The 20,085-nt window shown below is 55.6% G+C and overlaps 1 protein-coding gene across 8 annotated transcripts; it reads left to right on the top strand.

The window, feature by feature from the left end:
* Positions 1 to 2,688: 2,688 nt before the first annotated feature.
* On the top strand, positions 2,689 to 20,039 carry ANKRD13B (ankyrin repeat domain 13B). Of its 8 annotated transcripts, XM_073797169.1 has the most exons (17): positions 2,689 to 3,229; positions 3,354 to 3,463; positions 5,176 to 5,236; positions 6,256 to 6,359; positions 13,232 to 13,367; positions 13,502 to 13,626; positions 13,691 to 13,759; positions 14,353 to 14,496; positions 14,586 to 14,775; positions 14,852 to 14,918; positions 16,013 to 16,094; positions 16,822 to 16,886; positions 17,107 to 17,237; positions 17,331 to 17,488; positions 17,613 to 17,765; positions 17,883 to 18,046; positions 18,125 to 18,741. In XM_073797169.1, the coding sequence occupies exons 2-17, from the start codon at positions 3,388 to 3,390 to the stop codon at positions 18,560 to 18,562; spliced, it is 2,163 nt and encodes a 720-aa protein (XP_073653270.1). In that variant the 5' UTR covers positions 2,689 to 3,229; positions 3,354 to 3,387; the 3' UTR covers positions 18,563 to 18,741. The 8 variants fall into 8 exon arrangements, with proteins under 8 accessions (XP_073653270.1, XP_073653271.1, XP_033703749.1 ...); XM_073797172.1 differs by lacking the exons at positions 2,689 to 3,229; positions 6,256 to 6,359 and adding an exon at positions 5,697 to 5,780 and having other exon boundaries at positions 3,389 to 3,588; positions 13,714 to 13,759; XM_033847865.2 differs by lacking the exons at positions 2,689 to 3,229; positions 6,256 to 6,359 and adding an exon at positions 5,697 to 5,780 and having other exon boundaries at positions 3,443 to 3,463; positions 13,714 to 13,759.
* Positions 20,040 to 20,085: the final 46 nt, after the last annotated feature.

The raw sequence follows: 20,085 nt of genomic DNA, 5'->3' as shown, positions 1-20,085 counted from the left end.
CCCCTGGACTGAGCATGCTCCCCCATACACGTGTGCCCCACGTGCACCCAACCCCCATCCCTGCAGCAGCAAAAGGCCAGAGCTCTGTGAGGAGAGGGCAGGGGTGCCCAGGCCCAGGCCCAAGGGCCAGGTCAGTGGTGACACGATTAAGGGACGGTTCCCCAGATTAGGGGAGGGTTCCCCATCGGCATGTAGTCCTGCTGTGCAACAAGGGAGCAGGAGGGGAGTCCTTGGGCAGGGGTGCAGGAGTTGGTTGATTTTATCCCAGCGGTGCCAGAGCAGCAGTGACTTGTGGGTGGCAGGCTGCTTCCCTGGGGGAGACAAGTAATGTTCATGAGTCACACCACCCGAAATATATGCAAAGCTGCCTCCATCGCCTTTCGCTGCAGCCCAGATTGACAAGTTTGTTTGAGATTGCGATCCACGAGGTATATTTATAATCGCACCTTAGAAAAAAATCTTCTTGCAGGCACCCCCTCCCCCCATAGCCAGCAGCTCCTCTGGCAGGGTTTCTGCGAGCTAAGATACCTCGCGGGGGGGGGGGGGGGGCGGGGGAGGGAGAACACCACCTGCCGCCCTGTGCTGCACTCCACCGAGGAGTCTGTCCATGGGCTTGGTGGCCCCATCCCTGGCGATGGGAGGAGCGGCCTGTCCGCTCTTCCTGGGCGCACAGCCCACGAGCTGTGGCCGCCCGTTCACCCCCGATCGACCCCCAGCTATGGAATTTCATTTATTAGAAGTCGAGGCGGCTGCTGGCAACCCCATTGCTTGGCTGTCTTTGTTTCTCTGCTGTGTGGGCGCGTCTCGAGCACGTGGCAGCTGGAGCGCGCAGGCCGGAGGAAAAGCGACCTGAGTTTAGAGTCCAGGGCCGCTTGGCAAAAAGAGAAACTCCGGCTGCCCAGAGGATAGCACCCCCCCCCCCGCCCGCCCAATCCAGGCTGAGCTCCCCGCGTCCTTAAGCCCCAAGCCTTTTCAGGGGAGGAAGGATAAGTCACCCCGTTCCCCCCACCCCGCTAGCCCCATCTCCTGGTTGGCCCTGGGACTACCTGGGAGTGGCCGAAGCAGGGCTCCACTCTCCAAACTTTGTTCCCGAAGCCCCCAGCCCCGCCACAGACGAGCTTCTGGGTCTGGGGCTAGGGATAAAAGGGTTTCAGAATTTCCCTTTGGAGACTTTGCCACCTCAGGAAGCAGGACAGTTAAAGAGAGATCACAAAAAGACTCTAAAAACAATTTAATGAGGAAATGTACAGGCATTCTCCCGGCCACTCCTAGCCGTCCCTTCTCCGCTCCAGCCTCCTCCCCAACTCTGGCAGCAGCCACGACACTCTGCTGACCCCTCGTGGTGGAGGTGGGCAGCGGTCTCCGGCTGCGGGAGACGCCAGCTGGCTCCTCCCAGCCTGGAGAAAGGGGCGAGGCTGTCCACTCCTCCCTCATCCTTTCCCGCCGGGGCCTGGCACTGCAGGGTGTGGAGGAGGAAGGACCGAAGACCACACAAAGAAACCTGAGAGAGGCTCGGAGAGTTTGCAAACTTTTGCTAGCACCTCTCACAAAAATGCTTCCTGGATTGTTCTAAGTAGGGCTGGTATGGAATCCCTTATTCCTGTCTTGTTATAAGGTGGGCTCAAGAAGGCTCTGTGCCTGGTCCCGCCACCTGTCCCAGTCCGCCTGGTTGGGGGAGGGATGCGCCATTTCCAGGGCAGTCACTATCCTTAGCTCACCCGAGGAGGTAGTATTTAGTGTCACATTTTAGAGGTGAGTGGTCCGAGAAACCAGGAAATTTAAGCAATCTGCTTAAGGTCAGGCAGATAGTAAGGAGGAATTCAAACTCAGGTTCTCTCAGACACCCCAATCCCTATCCACTCCAGGTCCTACCAGCCCTTGCAATAGGCTGTCCCAGAGGGCAATTCCACTTTTATCACGGCATCTGCAGGCACCCTTCTGGAAAGACTTCTCTGCCCTAGGGTTATTCAGGAAGGAGTTAGTCTCTGGAATCAGTCACTTCCTCTCCAGAGGGGACCACATGGGGTGGAGGTGGGGAGCTGCCACCTGCTGCTGTCTCTGCCCAGCCCCACTCAGGTCCTTGCAGAGGACAGAGTATGGGGGGAGGGGTCTGTTCTCCCAGCCTTAATAGACATTCTCTTTCTAACGTCAAATGTGGAGGATGGAGTTGAATTTTGAAAGAAGGCAGGGAAGACTCCTACGCAATATTTCAGGTGCCAGATTCCTGGTTGCTCCAGTGACCCTTACTAACGCCCCGCACCTTTCTCAGGATTCCTTCCATCAGTCACTCTTTTCTTGGAATCTGGATCCTGCTCACGTTCCACTAGGACCCAAACTCAATCCTGAAGGCCACACCTTCCCGCGACCCCTAAGGCTTGAGCAAGGCCTTGTAACCCCCTCCTTCCCCAGCAAAAGGCAAGATGCCAGCGGGTGGCGGTGCGCCCCAGTCCAACTGGCGTCAGGACACTGCCTCCGTTCCGGCCAGGCCTGACTCCCTCCCCACTCTCTCAGTGAATCAGGGGGCCACTGCGGGACCTTCTCCGGTCACTCGCCACCCCCAGTTCCACGAGGCGGACTACAAGCCCCATGATGCCGCGGGGCCGAGTTATAACAAGCACTGCCCAGGGCACCCACGTCCCCCTCCTCTCTCCCCCGCATCCCCGCATCCCTAGCCGATCGCTCGGGCTGAGGGCCGGGCTATGCAGCTGCGGGCGCGCGTCCCTGCGGCGGCGGTGGCGGCGTCCCTGGGGCCCTCGCCCCGTGCGCCCCCGCGCCCGCTGCGGGCGCCTGCTCCCTCGGCCGAGCAGCGTCTTTGTACGCGGGGGTGTGGGAGGCGAGGCGCGAGTCCGCGCCGCGCCGCCGAGTGCCCGCGCCCTCTCCGGGCGGGTGGGGGCCTCTCCGCGCAGCCCGCCGCCTCGCGAGGACGCCCGCGGCCCGCGCCGCCCGCACCGTTCCGGGCGCGCCACCCCCGCCCGCCGGCGCCGCTAGCACATGCCCGAGCCGCAGCCCTGCGAGCAAGCAGCGCTGGCCCCCCGCCCCGCGGCTCCGGGCCCTGGCTCTGGCGCGGTCCCTCCTCCCGGGCCGGGCGCCGCGGCCCCGGCATGAGGAGCGGGCGATGATCCCCGCCAACGCCTCCGCCAGGAAGGGGCCCGAGGGCAAGTACCCGCTGCACTACCTCGTGTGGCACAACCGCCACCGCGAGCTGGAGAAAGAGGTCCGCGCCGGCCAGGTAAGAGCGCCGTCGGGGCGCCGCGAGGACCCCATGGCCGGGCACGCCCGCCCGGCTTGGGGAGGGGGCGCGGCGCGGGCTGTCCCGCCCCCCTGGCGAGTTTGCAGCGCTTCTTTGTTCGCAGCCGCCGCTTTTGTGCTGTTGACCCGGAGAGGGTGATGGGAGCGGCCCCCGCCCGCTTCCCTCCGGCCCGGACTGGCGGCCCACACGTGCTCCGGACCCTCCCAGATTGGGGTAGGGGACGCCGTGCCCCTCCTCCGCGGGGGCAGTGAGGGCTGCGGGGAGGGGCTGTCGGCTCCATCTGTGTTCCACGCGGTAGCAGAGTCCGCCCCACTCAGCTCGGCAGCAACACCTCCCGCGTGAGTGTGCGGAGGTGGGCAAGGCCTGCGTAGGGAGGGGGTCACGGGTCAAAGATCAAAGAGGCTGTGACACTCCCAGACATTCCAGCCCCACCCAGTGCCCTCTACCCTCACGATGAGCGCTTATCTGTTTGCTCAGACTGGGCAGAGCCCCTGGATCCCTCAGACCCGGCTCAGGAATGGGGAGTAAAGAGAGAGACCCTCTTGGCTTTAGCCCTGTAGGGCCTTGTCCAGGTGCTGAAAGGCGCTCTCCTGCCCTCTGGTGCTGGGGCCTGGCTTCTAGGCGCTGAGGCAACGAGGGGCCCTTTGGACTCTGGCAGGATTCGAGGGTTTGCACACAGAGCAGGCTACCAGGTTCCTCTAGTCAGTGAGAATGGGTGGGTCAGCCAGCTTTGGCTGGGCGGTGGCCTCCAAGAAGATAAGGTAAGGGATGGGGTCTCCTGGCCGTTCTTTAGGACCAGGGCAGGCAGGCAGGCAGGCACAGGTCACAAGTAGTTCCCAACTCCGCCGTTGGCCTTCAGGCACAGGTAGGCACTGGTGGCATGGACGACTAACCCTCCAGGGTGGGGAGGCAGGAGCGAGGGCTGGGCCCAGCCTGCCCTGGTTTGTCTCCAGTTGAGGCCTGCAGACTTGGCCTAGATCTGAGATCCTGGGGCCCTGGGCTGGGAGTGGTTTGCTAAGGCGTTGTCCCTTTGGGAATATGCCTTTTGAGGGCCACTTCCTGAGTCACAGGAAGTTCAGTTTGAGGAGCTGTCTGCTTCCCAAGGGAAGAGTGAGGTGGAGAGCAGGACATCCCCAGATGGTGAGCAAAGTGAGGGTCAGAGTGTGTCTCTGAATTCCACCACTGAGCCCTCAGACCAGTGCAGCACCCACCTCTGCATAGCAGTCCCAGGAAGTGTTGGGGTGACCTGAGCCTCCATCTCTGGTCGGGGTGTCCACTTCCATTCTACCTCTGCTTTCACAAGGATGCTCCAGGTTGCTCCTCAAACCACATCTCTGTTTATCCATCATAAAGGAAGTGGTTTGCAGCCACTGGTAACAGAAGCGAGGTCAGAGTGGTGGATCCTGCGGGACAGAGATGAACAAACCAGGCACAGCCCATGCCCTCCAGGAAACCCCGTTCTGGTGAAGCAAGTGTGAACAGGGAAGTACAGTGTGATGTGCAGGGTGCTAAAACAGTCCAGCCTCTTCTGGCTCATTCTCTGCTTTCCTCCCCTTGAGGGCAAGAGAAGACAAGCCTCTGATAGAGGTTACAGCTGGAGGGATTTAAGTATGATCTGAGAGGAACTTCCCAATGGGATGGTTGATGGTTGGTCGAAGAATTGTTAGGAAGAAGGCTAGTGGCTGAATGTCCGGATCACCTCAGTCACACTCCCTTGCCCAAGGGGTGGGTGGTCCTTTTCTTGCAGAGATTGGAGAGAGGCAGAATGCCTTAGAAGAAAAGGCTTTTTCACCCAGGCCTCTCTGATTGACAGTCCTCAGGTCAGCAGTCATCTTCCTGGGGTGAGGCTGCATGGGGAGCACTGGAACCCGCTGCAGGTAGGGGTGGTCTGGACCACTGAGTGTGTTCCTCTTTGCTCCCCTCAGGCTGCCACAGAAACCAGGGACCAGGTTCACCCCATCCCCACCCACTCATCCCCTCACCCTGGTGAGTTTTTGTCTTCCTGAAACGGATACTGCCTGCCCTGATCCAGGCCAGGGGGAATATAGGGCATTGGTTGAGATTAAACCCTTCTTCAACCATAAAGGAGTCAGGGGTGCCAAGAAGGGGAATGCCAGTCAGTCTGGGTGGGAGAGCCCCCTGGCTGTATTTCGACTCCAGGACTGACCCAGAGTGATGCTTGCATCCAGATGTGCACTGCTCAGTCCCCAGGGCCTCAGACTCCCAGGGAGAACTGAGGATGCCCACCCCAGCCATTTCCTGCAGTGATGGGTCTGGGGGCAGCCACTTAACAGGCATCTGACCCCAGGCATCTCATCTGGGGGTCCCTGATCTCTGGTCCTTCTGGCACCCACTGTCACAGAAAACAGCTGGGTTTTCCTCAAAAACACAGCAGCTGGGTTTCCCTGGTCTTCACTTGTCATAGCTGCCTCTTCTTCACTCCAAGAAAGCCCTGCAGAAGCCCTCCCGTGGGCAGGCTTGGCAATGCTGGCCAAGGAGGAGGGGGATGGCACGGCAGGCTTCTGAGCAGGTTCATGGGGCCTGGAAGCAGGGAGTGGCGGGGAGATGGGAGGTGCTCAGCGGGTGTTTTTTGGTGAAGGGAAGAGTCCATGATCACCCCTAGCCAATGCCCAGCAATACAATGGTTGCTGGGTGCCCTGCTTCCTGCCACACACCTGCTCTGCCAGGTTGGGAGGGGGCAGGGGGTTGTAGGGTAGTGGATGTGCCAGTTCCCCCTTGGCTGGCACGAGGCCTGAGGTCCAGACAGCTGGGCATGGCCTTGGTTTTGGAGTCACGCGTCCCTGGTGTTCCCTGGGGGTGGGAGGTGGAGGTTAGACTGAATAGCTCCCTGTGGGAGGGCCAAGGAGAGCAGGATTCTTCCCAGGCAACAGGCACTCTGGAGGGGGCTGGACTGTGGTCCTAGAGAAACATTTTCTTTCTTCTGGCGGCTGCCTCCACCATGGTCCTCCTTCCTGCTTTCCCTGGTTCATCCTTCTGACCTAGAGGCAGGTGAGATGGGATCGTGGGGCCCCCGGATACTCAGACAGAGGCTGCCTCACCCTAAGTACCTGTTGTGCCAGGAGCGCCTGTGATCCCTTCTCCTCGCAAAGTAGGCAGTCCTGGGCTGTCACCACAGCTGATGAGTCGGGAAGCTCAGGAGAGGGAGCCACAAACCCTAGAAACCAAATATCCATGTGTCTGGGATGAGGGGGAGGGGCTGTGTGGGGCAGGATGGAGGGCGTGGGCGGAGGGGCAGGTGGAGGGGGTGGGCAGAGGGGCGGGTGGAGGGGGCAGGGCGGAGGGGCGGGTGGAGGGCATGGGCGGAGGGGGAGTCAGCAGGTGCCACCCCCACTGGCCCGACTCCACTTGGGGAAGCATCTTGCCTCCCTCCCCCCGTTGAGTGAGCTCAGGCCTGCCTGGTGGGAGAGCAGAGGAGCAGAGGCCATACCAGACTCTGGCTGTCTTCCCTGGGGCTGGGGGATGGAGCGGGGCAAGGAAGGGAGCCGCAGGCTGAGCAGGCAAGGGGCCCCAGGCTCTGGGCCCCTCACCTTGCTTCTCCAGCACCTGTGTTTAGTCTGTACCTTTGGAATGTTCTTATAAGATTTCACCTACCAAAAGGACTCTGCTAATGCTAAACAACTTTGAAAAATACCCTGCTAGCCCATGTGGGTTCAAGGAGTGTGCATGTGCAAATGTGCTGGCAAATACGTGTGTTACATGAGTAGAGGCCCCTGGGCACACATGTGCTTGTAAACTTAGGGGTGCACATGTACAGTGAGTGTGGAGGCAGGAGTAAGATTGTGTGTCCTTATGGTACGAGTGTGTGTGTGCATGCAGGTGTGTGTGTGCAGGCAGGTGCCTGAGTGGAAGCAGGGAGACTCTGCTCAGGGAGCCCCAGCTCCTAAGCTCGAAAGACCCCTGCTTTGGGCTCCAGCTGAGGCCCGCTGGGGTGCAGAGTTTCCGCTCTCTTGGTGGGGAGGGCTGGCTATTGGGTTTCCTGGGAAACCTTTTCATTCCAGCAATTAAATAGCAGGCCTCTGCCGAGGAAGTTAATGAATTCTCCCGCCTGGGCCCCCAGCAAGGTGCTTCTGCCACTGCAGGCCCGGCTTGGGACGGGAGGGGGAAACTCCTCTGGGGCTCGGCTGACAGTACGCGGGGCTGATGTCGGCCCCGGAAGACAGCGGTGTCTTGGGGACCCTGGGGAGTCGGGAGAGCTCCTGTGGAGTGTGGGTAGGGAGGGCACCCCTGCCTGGCAGGCAGTGCCAGCCTCTCTGTGGAGCCTGGAGCTGGGTCACCTGAGGGGGAAGGAGGCAGGTGGCATCTGGAGCCCTGGGACCGGGCCCTGCTGGCTCCCTGGGGCCTTGTTAGCGGCAGCAGCATCTGGGGCGGGGCCGGTGGGAGGCATGGGTGGCTGGGCTGCGGCCCCATGGGAAGGCCTCTTCCTGACACCCCCCATGACCCAGCCAGCTCAGGGTCTATGGATCCTGCATCACTCCCACCCCAGGACTCAGGACCCCACCCAGGTCGGACCCTGAGGGGCCCAGCTCAACCAGTAAGAGGCTCTCCTCCCCTCTGGGGAGCTCATGTAGAGCAGCAGCAGGGGGGCCGCTCACAGGGGCCACGCACAGTTTTGGGGTTTTTTTGAGGCTCCCAGTATATTTAGAAATGAAGAAATGCCAACACAGGGTTATACAAATTATATAAACCTGAATTATTTTAAATGTCTTATTTTTGACGAAGGAGTTCCCACTCATGTTTAAAATATGTAACTGTTGCTAGAAGGTAGCAGTCCTCACTACTTTCCCACTCCTCCCAGAGGCAACCACTTTGAACTCTTTAGGCTGTTCTGGTATTTGCCTCCATGATTATAAGCAATATACCTCTACAAGTATTTACCGGTTAATCAATTTTACACTTTACTGCCTTGCCTTCCTTCCCCATGTCCCTTAAAAAGTCATCTATGCATTTGTTTAATAAGCATTTATCAAGCACCAGTTATGTGCCAGAGGCTGTCCAGAGACTGGGGATGTAGCCCTGAACAAGACAGACAGTCCCTCTGTGGGGCTCACAGTCTAGGAGAGGGAGACAATGAAAAAATAAATAAGCACTTCAATGTTGGGAAAGAACTAGAGCAGGATAAGGGACAATAGATAGATAGATAGCAACTGACATTTGAGATGGGTTGTCAGGACCAGCCTTTCTAAGGAGGTGACATGTGAGCGGTGGCCTGAATGAAGTGAGAGAAGCAGCTTTGTGGCTGCTAGTATCCAGGAGAAGATGGTTCCGGAGAAGGCTGATATGCAGGAGTGGAGCTTGGAGAGATGGGAGAGCATGTGAGTTCAAAGAGATGTCCAGGATTCTTTTCTCAACTGGATGGGAAGCCGTGGAGAGATTTTGAGCTAAGCGGCGTCAGGACCTGAGGAATATTTCACAGAATGACAGCACCTATGATGGGCCCTGTGAAGAACAGACCTGAGGAACCAAGAGAAGAGTGGCGGAATGAGGTGACAGATGGGGTGGCCACGACCAGGAGGGTAGCCTGAAGGTGGTGAAAACTAAGATGACTTTGGATCTATTTTGAAGGTACAGCCTGTAAGGTCAAATTTTACTGATGGGTTAGATATGGAAGGTGAGAGAAAAAGAAGAGATAAAAACAGTCCTAATGTTTCTTACCTGGAAAGGGAGTGAACTGAGGTGCCGTTTACTGTGATGGGAGAACTGGGGCAGGTAAAGCTGTCCAGGTATGGCTGGCATAAAGAAAGCAAGGGAGAGCTTCCCTGGTGGCGCAGTGGTTGAGAATCTGCCTGCTAATGCAGGAGACACGGGTTCGAGCCCTGGTCTGGGAAGATCCCACATGCCGCGGAGCAACTGGGCCCGTGAGCCACAACTACTGAGCCTGTGTGTCTGGAGCCTGTGCTCCGCAAGAGAGGCCGCGACAGTGAGAGGCCCGCGCACCGCGATGAAGAGTGGCCCCCACTTGCCACAACTAGAGAAAGCCCTCGCACAGAAACGAAGACCCAACACAGCCAAAAATAAATAAATAAATAAATAAATTCATTCAAGTACCCTTAATTTAAAAAAAAAAGCAAGAGAAAGAAGTCACAGGTCAGAACGTCCCCTTTTGTTTCATGAATTCAATTTCCTTTCCATATTTTTCTCAGGGTGTAACTTACTGTCCCCCCCCCCCAAATTTTTTTTCTTCTGTTTCCTGCATTGACAGTTGTTTCCTCTGGGTTTTTAGCATCTATTTGCATGTTTTGGTATCTTTCAGGTTGGCAGCTTTCCTCAAGTGTCCAGTCACCCTCGGCTCTTGGGGCATATTTAAGGATGGGGGGTGTGCAGCTTATTAACGGATGGGTGCTGCTCTAAGATGACTGGCCTGCTTATTGGTAGGATCCCCAGATTTCTGTACCCAGAGGTCTGTGGTGCCTCTGGTTCCTGCAAGAAAGAATTCTCCAGTCTCCTGCTAGGGGTAGGATAGGGGCAGTGTTATGTGCAGTCTGGCTGCCCGTGGTTCAGGACTTGAGGCAGGGAAGGGACTGGGCTTTCACTGTTCACCAGTTTTCAGTCCCGTGACCTCATCCTCAGACCAATGTCCGAGTTCAGTACATCTGAAGCTCAATTTCTATAAAGAATACACCCCTGGCATCCTGTGGAGAGGAAGGGGGGACATCTCCCAGCTTTACAAGATTGGGGAGGGGGTTCTGAATTTTAACCAGACCCCCCTGTATTCAGTCCTGAGCCTTTCTCCTACCCCTGCTGTTCCCACTGCCTGCATGTTCTGCACCTGTCAAGGGTGCTAAGGGGGGAATCTAGCTTGCTAATCACTGGGGTTTCCCTCTGTGAATGCTTGGGTTCTAGTACCTTCTGTTCCCTTAAGTCAACTGTGATGCCCCAGCCACTTTCTTGTGGGTTTTAAATATTTTATTGGCATTCTTATACTTACTCACACATTTACTTTTCTTTATTTTTTTAATGTGGTTGTGCCGGGTCTTAGTTGCAGCAGGCAGGCTCCTTAGTTGCAGCATGTGAACTCCTAGTTGCAGCATGCATGTGGGATCTAGCTCCCTGACCAGGGATCGAAGCTGGGCCCCCCGCATTGGGAGTGCAGAGTCTTAACCACTGCACCACAAGGGAAGTCCATCACACATTTACCTTTTGAGGCAATCTTCATTACTTTGTATAGATCTAAGTTTCCATCTGGTATCATTTTCCTTCCACTTGAATAACTTCATTTAACATTTCTTTCATGTCTTCTGGTGATAAATTCTCTTAGCTCTTGTTTGTCCATAAAAGTCTTTATTCCCCCATTTCATTTTTGAAGTATATTTTTCACAGGATATAGCATTCTAGGTTGACAGTTGTTTCGCCAGCACTTCAAAGATTTCATTCTGTTGTCTTCTAGCTTGCATGGTTACTGGTGAAAAGTATGTAGTATTTCCTATATTTGTCCTTATATACATAGCGTGTCTCAATTCTCAAAATCCTTTCCACAACATTGTAAATCAACTATACTCCAATAAAAAAAATTTTTAAATACTTTTAAGATTTTCTTTTTATCATTAGTTTTCAGCATTTGATTATGATGGGCCTTGGCGTAGGTTTTTTGGTGTTTTTCTTCCTTGGGATTCATCGAGTTCCTTGGTTCTGTGGATTTATCATTGTATTAGTTTCTGCAACATATTACCACAGACTGGGTGGGTTAAAACAACAAAAATGTATTCTCTCATCATGTTAGAAGCCCAGCTTCAAGGTGTCAGCTCCACTCCTTCCAAAGTCTCTAGGGGAGAATCCTTCCTTGTCTCTTCAAGCTTCTGGCGGCTCCAAGCATTCCTTGGCTTGTGGTTGCGTAACTTCAGTCTCTGCCTGCATCTTCACATGGAACTTCTGTGTGTGTGTGTTTTATAAACTGGATTTAGGGCCTACCTGGATAATTCAGGCTGATCTCATTTTAAGATCCTTAACTTAATTATATCTGCAAAGACCCTTTTTCCAATTAAGGCCACATTCACAGGTTCTAGCAGTTAGGATGCAGACATATGTTTTGTGGGAGCACCACCATTCAACTTACTACAGTAGTTTTTTTAAAATCAAATTTGGAAATTTTTTGGCTATTTCTTTAAATTTGTCTTATTCCTCCACTTCCTTATCCTATCCTGTGGACTCCAATTATACATATGTTAGAATGCCTTATAGTGTCTCACAGATTGCTGAGGCTGTTTGAATGTTTTTCGATACTTTGTTTCTCCTCTGTTCTTCAGTTTGTACAGTTCTGTTGCTGTATCTTTAAATTCACTGATTTTCTTTTTATTCTGTAGTGTCTAGTCTACTGTTAATGCTATCCAGTGAAAATTTCATTTCAGATATTGTACTTTTTATCTCCCATTGCTTTCCCTGTGAATGTTGTGTTTTTCTTTAAACTTTTGAGCATATTGAGCCATTCATCTTTGTTTCTATTAAATGATTTTTCTCCTGATTATGGGTTTTATATTTTCCTACTTCTGTGCTTGTCTAGTCATTTTTAACTGGATGTTGGACATTGTAAATGCTGTGATGTTAAGCATCGGGATATTGTTGTCTTCCATTAGAGACTGTTAGACTTTGTTCTGGCAGCCTAACTTACTTTCAAATCAGTTTGATCCTTTGGAGCTTATTTTTAATCTTTACTAGATTAGGTCTGGGTGAGCCTTTTCTCTTGGGATAGGATTCCTGCTCCTAAGGTATAACCCTTCTTGGGTCTCTTGAATACCCTGGGTAATCAACAAGGACTCTCTACTCTAGCAGGTTGGAGCTTGAATGTCTCCCTACCATGGGTGAGCTCTGAGAATTTATCAGCCTGTTGTTCCTTTTCTGCCTGGTTTTGTTGAGTTTCACTCCACACATGTGAAGTTTAGTATTCAGCAAAGACTCAAAGGGACCATATGCAGATTTCTGGAGCTTTTTTTTTTTTTTTTTTTACATAGCTCACTTCTTCCTGGAACTCTGCCCTGCACCTTCTAGCTACCTCAGCCTCCCTGAACTCCTATCTCTCTCCTTAACTCCTCAGCAAGACTACCATGCTCTGCTGGGGATTCCCCTACCTGAACTGCTGTCTGGAATATTCCTCCAAGTAGAAACTTAGGCAATCATAGAGCCCACCTTGTTTGCTTCTCTTACTTCAGGGATCACAGTCCTGGACTAATTGTTGCCTAATGTCTGAAAACAATTATTTCATATATTTTGAAGCAATAGCTTTCTCTGTTTGGTGGGAGGGTAATTTCAGTTATCTCACCATATTGGAGTAGAAGCCTTTTCCTGGCATTTTAATCAAGTTTTGGGGAGGAGAAAAGGAGTTACATACATGTAGTCAGTTCACGTATTTAAGCAGAAGTCGTAGTTTCCTGAAATATATCTAAATATTTAACAAACATGTGCTTTTATCATGCAACAAAAATCTCATGTAATATAATCATGTTATTCACAAAACAATAATAGTATTTATAAAAAATGTTAATACATAGTGTCTATGTTCATAGAATGAACATATTCTTTCATTCTTATCAATGTATTACTGCAACTGTTTGCTAAACCTCTCAGGGATAATGTCAATGATCTAAATTGGTGGCCCTTCCTGAAGGTGTGGTCTTGGACCCCTAGGATAGGTCCTGTCTCAGGTGCCCTCCCTGGCCAAGGGTCTTTCTAGACCACACTTTGGCCCCAGGCTTACTCTTCACAGGCAGCCCGCTGGGCCTTGGAAGAGTGAACCCAGTCAGGGCACCTAGGTGGACAGGAAAGGAAGTCCTTCCCTTTCTCAGTTACTTCCTGCCCTCTCCTGCAAGCCCCTTTCCCCTCACCTGACCCCAGCTCATTGTGTCTGTTTTTTCCATTGCCTTCTGAGATGGGCAAGACAGGACAGCTAGGTGGTTGCTGCCTGCCTAGCGGCTGTTAGGCTTAGATGGGCTACCTCAGAAGTGACCAGGGCAACCTCTTCACCTCTTCCAGGTGGACATCGAGCAGCTGGATCCCCGTGGGCGGACTCCCCTGCACTTGGCCACCACCCTGGGGCACCTCGAGTGTGCCCGCGTGCTCCTGGCACACGGCGCAGATGTGGGCAGGGAGAATCGCAGCGGCTGGACAGGTGGGCACCCCTACTCACCCCTACCCCACAGCCTGGGTCTCCCGGCATCATATCCTCACCTCTGATTGGCTGAAGGGAGCCCAAGGCAGGGTCCTGCCCTGTGACATCGCTTCTTGCCCACACCCCGCCCCCAGTGCTTCAGGAAGCTGTGAGTACCCGGGACCTGGAGCTGGTGCAGCTGGTGCTGCGGTACCGGGACTACCAGCGGGTGGTGAAGCGGCTGGCAGGCATCCCTGTGCTCCTGGAGAAGCTGCGCAAGGTGAGGTCCAGCTTCTCAGCCTCCCCACCACGGTCTTTGAACACTATCTCTACCGCAGGCTTAGCCACTCTCCTCTTCATCCTCCAGGCCCAGGACTTCTACGTGGAGATGAAATGGGAGTTCACTAGCTGGGGTAAGAGGGGCTGACGGGGGCCTCTCCCACCTCAGGGCTTCTGCACTTGCTGCTTCCCTGTCTTGAGCACTCTTCCCATCGCTCTCCCATGGCTCCTTCTCACCTCTTAGCTCTCAGCTCATTGCTACCTCTTCCTGAGGCCTTTCCACAATGCCTCTATTGATTCCATTATTTCCTTCACTTTGTAATGACTGGCTCATTTGTTTGTTACCTGTCACCCCTTACTAGAAGGTGAGCTCCAAGAGGGCAGGGGTCCTGTCTTGTTCAATGTTGTATCCCCAGTGCCTGGCACATAGCAGGTGTTTAATAAATATTTGTTGGAAGACTAGATGAAAGGTTGAGTGAGTGAATTAAATGGTGGATACTAGGGACTTGGTGGTGGCTGAGTCATGCCTGTCCCCAGCCTCAGGTGGTTCATTTCTGAGTGCCTGTGGTCTACATTTGTAAGGGGGGACTGGGGCAGGGGCTGCTTTCCCACCGGTTCCCTTACCCTTTTCCAGCCACACTCCTGACCCTGACCCCCATGCTCTGAGGTGGCCGAGGGTGGTGGGCCAGACAAACTGAAGCCACCTCTGACCTTCTCTTCAACCTAGTGCCCCTGGTGTCCAAGATCTGCCCCAGTGACACCTACAAAGTGTGGAAGAGTGGGCAGAACCTTCGGGTAGACACCACACTTCTGGGCTTTGACCACATGACGTGGCAGCGAGGGAACCGCAGCTTTGTCTTCAGGGGCCAAGGTCAGGCAGGCGGGAAATGGGGCAGGGTGGGGAGGCTGGGCACAGCCCCCTGAGACCCCTGACCCCCTGTGCTATTCTGCGGCTGGCAGACACGAGCGCCGTGGCCATGGAGATTGACCACGACCGCCGGGTGGTGTACACAGAGACCCTGGCTCTGGCTGGGCAGGACCGTGAGCTACTGCTGGCTGCTGCCCAGCCCACCGAGGAGCAGGTGCTGAGCCGGCTCACCGCACCCGTCGTCACCACGCAGCTCGACACCAAGAACATCTCCTTTGAGAGGTGAGTGGGCATGGCCTCGGAAGCCTGGAGCCAGCCCGGTGGATGCCCCCTCACCGAGACCACGCTGCTTCCCTAGGAACAAGACCGGCATCCTGGGCTGGCGCAGCGAGAAGACCGAGATGGTGAATGGGTATGAAGCCAAGGTGAGGTCATAGCTCCCGGGTGCCAGCCCCACCACACTCTTGCCTATAGCGAGCTGGGCAGGGGTTTCCTGACCGTGCTTTCTCGGCCTTGGAGGTGCAGAGGCAATGCAGCGTGGAGGCAAGGTCATGAGACTAAGAGGCAACTGATGAGAATGGCCGGCATTTATTGAGCACCAAATATTATGTTCATGCTCAAGGCTCTGTTCTGACATTTTAAATGTATGTACTTGTATGTATGTATGTGTGTCTATGTACACATGCACACACGTCTATGTATATATGTGTGTATGTCTCTCTCACACACACACACACACACACACACACACACACTCATTTAATCCTCACGACAACCCTTTCGGGTAGATGCTATTATTATTCCCATTTTACAGAGGTTTATCGAGCCCTTTCCACCATTTCCCATTTAATCTTCACAACTCTATGAAGTAGGGTACTGGCGCATTTTATGATGAAGCAGGGGCTTGGAGTGACTAAGTGGCCAGTACAAGGTTGCCCAGAGCTAAACTTCAGACACAGCTGGCTGACTCCAAAGCCAGGCCTTTACCCCTAAGAAGACTGTTGTGGGGGACGCCCAGCAGTCACTCTGGGACCCCCATATCACCCATGTGGGGCCATGTGGTGAAGGGTCTAACCAATGCAAGTTTCTGTGTCATTGTTGTTTCCTCCTGGAAGCCTTCCCTGCTTCACAGGCTGGGCTGTGGCCTCTGGTTTTTGGTCCCACAGTCCTGTGCTCTCCCCATTAGAGCATGTATCACACTGTGTTATTACTGTCCATTGTCTTCTTGATTGTGAGCCTCAAGAGGGCAAGGATCATGTCTGGCCATGCTTGTTCACCACTGTATCCCTGACGGCTGCCTCAGTGCCTGGCTTATAAAGGCTCCTCACAAAATGTTTGTTGAATGAATAAGAGAACTGAATGAATAACTTCATATAATTACTTGCCCAAAGGCCTGGAGATTGGAACTGACAGCACCCCCCTCCCCTGACCGTTCTTTGTAGGAAGTGTTCATAACGCCCTTAGGGGCAGGGTAGGGGTACCAAAGCTGTCTGTGAGTCCTTTCCTCATCTGTCCCCAGGTATATGGGGCATCCAATGTGGAGCTCATCACCCGGACACGGACAGAGCATCTTTCAGAACAGCACAAGGGCAAGGTCAAAGGTAATGAGGAAGAGGTGGATGGGGGAGTTGGGGGGAGGAACCAGCCCCACTCAAGCACCTCCATCGGTATTTCCTCTGACATCCTAGCAAGAGCCAGGATAGCTTATTCAGGCAAATAGGTTTCAATTCAAGTGCCAAATCCTAGTGATCGGTAGTTGTTGCCTAGAGTGCTGTTAAGATTCTAAGGCAACATTTGGGCTCAACGGGAAGGAATGCTACAATCGATTACTAATATCTGCATTGGATTTGGGGCAGGGGGGAATGTCATGTACACTGTTTGTTGGCCATTCTAGTCTAGTGGGACATACCCTAGGCAGAAGGACAGGGGCCCTGCCACTGATTCTCTGTGCCCACTGATACTACAACTGACTCTCTGGGCACCAGTTAGTCTGTCTAAAGTGGATAGACATAATTCCCACCTCACAAGAGAACAAAATGAAGTTAACGTGGATGCACCTGAAGGAAAACACATACACATGCATACCCCAAAATACTTTTGGAAGTTTCTCCTGAGCCCCAGGCCTACTTTTATTCCAGCTGTGCTTATGGTGGTCCTGCCCCTGCCCCTGCCCCTTGGAGTCCTCAATCACCTTCAGGTGAAGGTGCCTGGGTGTGTGGTGTGGGCGAGCAATCCTCCCTCCCTCCAGGGACCAGCCTCCTCCCTGGGTCTTGGGTGCTGTCACTTCTGAGGACTGCAGTGTCCTCTGAAATGCCATATTTCTTGCAGGCTGTAAGACACCTCTGCAGTCCTTCCTGGGAATTGCTGAGCAGCATGGGGGCCCCCAAAATGGGGTGAGTGTGTTCAAGGGGTACCCCTCTGTGGAAGGGTTTGGTTGGGGATCAGGAGGAAGTCTGGGAGGCACCCTGTGGGGACTTTCTTTCTTTCCACAATGCCCAAGGCCCTGTCAGCTCCACAGTGGCGGGGGGACAGATCCGGGGCTTGTAATACCAAGTGGCTGGCCTGGCCTCGGGGACTGAGAAGGGCTCATAAGCCCCTCCCTGTGTGGTACAGACCCTGATCACTCAGACTCTGAGCCAAGCCAACCCCACTGCCATCACCGCAGAAGAGTACTTCAATCCCAACTTTGAGCTTGGCAACCGTGACATGGGCCGACCCATGGAACTGACCACCAAGACACAGAAGTGAGGCCCCGTGGTGGTGCTGGGGAAGGGTGGGCAGGGCTGGGAGGCCATGGCTTCTACAATGTCCCTCACCCCTTGGGATCTGGGGTGCAGGTTCAAGGCCAAGCTGTGGCTGTGTGAGGAGCATCCCCTGTCCCTGTGTGAGCAGGTGGCCCCCATCATTGACCTCATGGCCGTCAGCAATGCACTTTTTGCCAAGCTCCGGGATTTCATTACCCTGCGCCTGCCTCCAGGATTCCCTGTCAAGATTGGTGAGGCTCCACCCCCATTTCCCTTGAGCAGCTATTGGGAGGATGGGGCTTAGAGGAGGTAAAGAGTGGGTACCTAAGGTGTGAGGGAGTGGGTGGTGGTGCCTGATGGTTTCTGCATCCTCAGAAATCCCGATTTTCCACATCCTCAACGCCCGTATCACCTTCGGGAACCTCAATGGCTGCGATGAGCCGGTGCCGTTGGTGCGAGGCAGCCCCAGCAGCGAGACCCCTTCCCCGGGCAGTGACTCCTCCAGTGTCAGCAGCTCCAGCTCCACGAGTGAGACCCTGTCCCGCCCTGAGCCCGCCCTCACTTCCCCTCCCCACCGAGCACTTCCCCGGGAGTGGCCGGGAGGGGAGGTCTGGTCCACTCTGACCCACAGCCCGGCGCCCCCAGCCTCGTGCCGCGGCTGCGAGATCTCCCCCGCGTTGTTCGAGGCCCCACGCGGCTACAGTGTGCTGGGCGGCCAGCGAGAGGCCGCCACCCGCGACGACGATGACGACCTGCTGCAGTTCGCCATCCAGCAGAGCCTGCTTGAGGCGGGCAGTGAGTATGACCAGGTGCGTCCCCGCGGCCGCACGGGGCCACCGGACTGCGGTGCCGCCGCAGCTAACTGGCTTACCCCTGCCTCCGCCCAGGTCACCATCTGGGAGGCGCTAACCAACAGCAAACCGGGCACTCACCCCATGTCCTACGAGGGTCGCCGACAGGACAGGTCAGTGCCCGCCCGTCCGGAGAGGGTTTGGAGACGCCTATTCCCCCACTCCCATACACATGCACAGAGAACACCAGGGCCCTGTCACGGTGCGTATGGACACTGCCGCATGAGCACCCCTCTTGGCCCAGAGGAACCATGGTACCGCCATCAGGGACCCTACTGGTTTCAAGATGGCGTCTACCACCACCACCCGTTCCTGACTCAGGGGTGGGTGAGCAGTACTCCAAACGCGGCCTTAGAGCCTTCACAGACCCTCGCCAGACAGAATGTCGGGGCTGGGGTTCTAGAAGACTGGGAGGATGGGCTTTGTAGGAGCTGGCGTCAGCTCCTACCGGGTGGGAGGGAGCCAGGGAGGTGACGCGGGACTCATCGCTTCCACTGGAGAGTGTTGAGGCCTGCGCTGTCCCGAGGCCTCCACACCGTCTCCCGCCCCGCATACGGGCGCCCGGAGCCCTCGACGTATCTTACCTGCCTCCAGGAGCGCTCCGCCCACGCCGCAGCGCCAGTCCACAACCCCTGCGGGCCTGGCGTCGGTCCCCAGCCCTCGGCCGAGCCCGCGCCCAGGCCAAGGCGGCCACGTGTTCCGGAGCTACGATGAGCAGCTGCGGCTGGCAATGGAGCTGTCTGCGCAGGAGCAGGAGGAGCGGCGGCGGCGCGCGCGCCAGGAGGAGGAGGAGCTGGAGCGCATCCTGCGGCTTTCTTTGACTGAGCAGTAGCGCCCACTGCCGGGCCCCTTGGCCACGCCCCGCGGGACCCGCCCCAGAGCGAGAGTCGCCCCTCCTGCGCGCTCTCCGAGCTGAGTCCGGAGACCCGAACCGCCGCCTCGGGGGCGTAGCGGCGCACCCGGCACCAGATGGGGAGGGGTTCGGCCCGGCCGTGGGGTACCTTCCTGGAGGCAGCTGGCACGGCTCCCCTGCTTTGCTGTATCCTGACCCCACCCCACTCCCCTGGGCTCGGACCGGTCCAAGGGCGGAGACAGGCCGTTTGAGGGGGAGACGGTCCTTAGAGGAGCACTGTCTCCATCCCTTGCTCCTTCTGGCCGGTCCTCCTTTCTGCTCACTGACCCCACTCCAGGACACTGCCCGTGAAGCCTTTGCATCTCCGCTCTTCACCCCTGGGGGGCAGCTGAGCTCCCCACGTGCTGTGTGGCTGCTTCGTCCTAGACACAAACCAGCACGTCAAGGGCCCAGCTCCTCCCCCACCCCGGCATTTCAGCGTCAAGTGCACTTAGCGGGGTGCCCGGCTCCCCCAGCCCCCACACCCCTCCCGGGTCTCAGGGTGGTCCCAGCTTCTCTTTGGGTGACCAGAGGTTGGAGTCCCCATCCCCAAGGCACGTTTTTGTGATCAGGGAGGGTGCCCAAGGTGGCCCCAGGTCTGGGCAAGGCCTGGCTCCCTCGTGGTGTCTTGGCGAATGGGGAGGCATAGTGGGCGTGGGGCAAACACCAGACTGGACACAGGGGTCGCCCAGGGCCCTGGCACCACCATCCATCCCTTCCCACCAGCTGCTGCTAGCCCTCTGTGGTTGTGCATCCTACTTTCCCTCCACCCAGGGGCTGACTCCGAAACCCTTCATCCAATGGTGCTAACCCCCGGCTCTCCCCTGCCCCACCCCACCACCCAGAGAAGCACAGACCCCGCCAGGGGCAGGGGCCCACTGCACACCCTTGTCTGGGTTCTCTCGGACTGGCCTTCCTGGCTCAGCCAGTGAGGCTTGGAAGGGACACGAAAGCGATGGAAGAAAACAACAAAGGGAAGCTGTTCCTCTCACCCTCTTCCCTGATGCCAGGGGCACCAGACTGATTCTGAGGCACAAATAAAAGAGGCTTCAAACCCGAGGCTTTTCCTACCTGCCTTTACTGGGGAAGAACGCCCATCTGCGGG

This window comes from Tursiops truncatus, chromosome 20 (genome assembly GCF_011762595.2).
Source record: "Tursiops truncatus isolate mTurTru1 chromosome 20, mTurTru1.mat.Y, whole genome shotgun sequence".
NCBI lineage: Eukaryota > Metazoa > Chordata > Mammalia > Artiodactyla > Delphinidae > Tursiops > Tursiops truncatus.
This window is presented reverse-complemented; position numbering and strand designations above follow the sequence as displayed.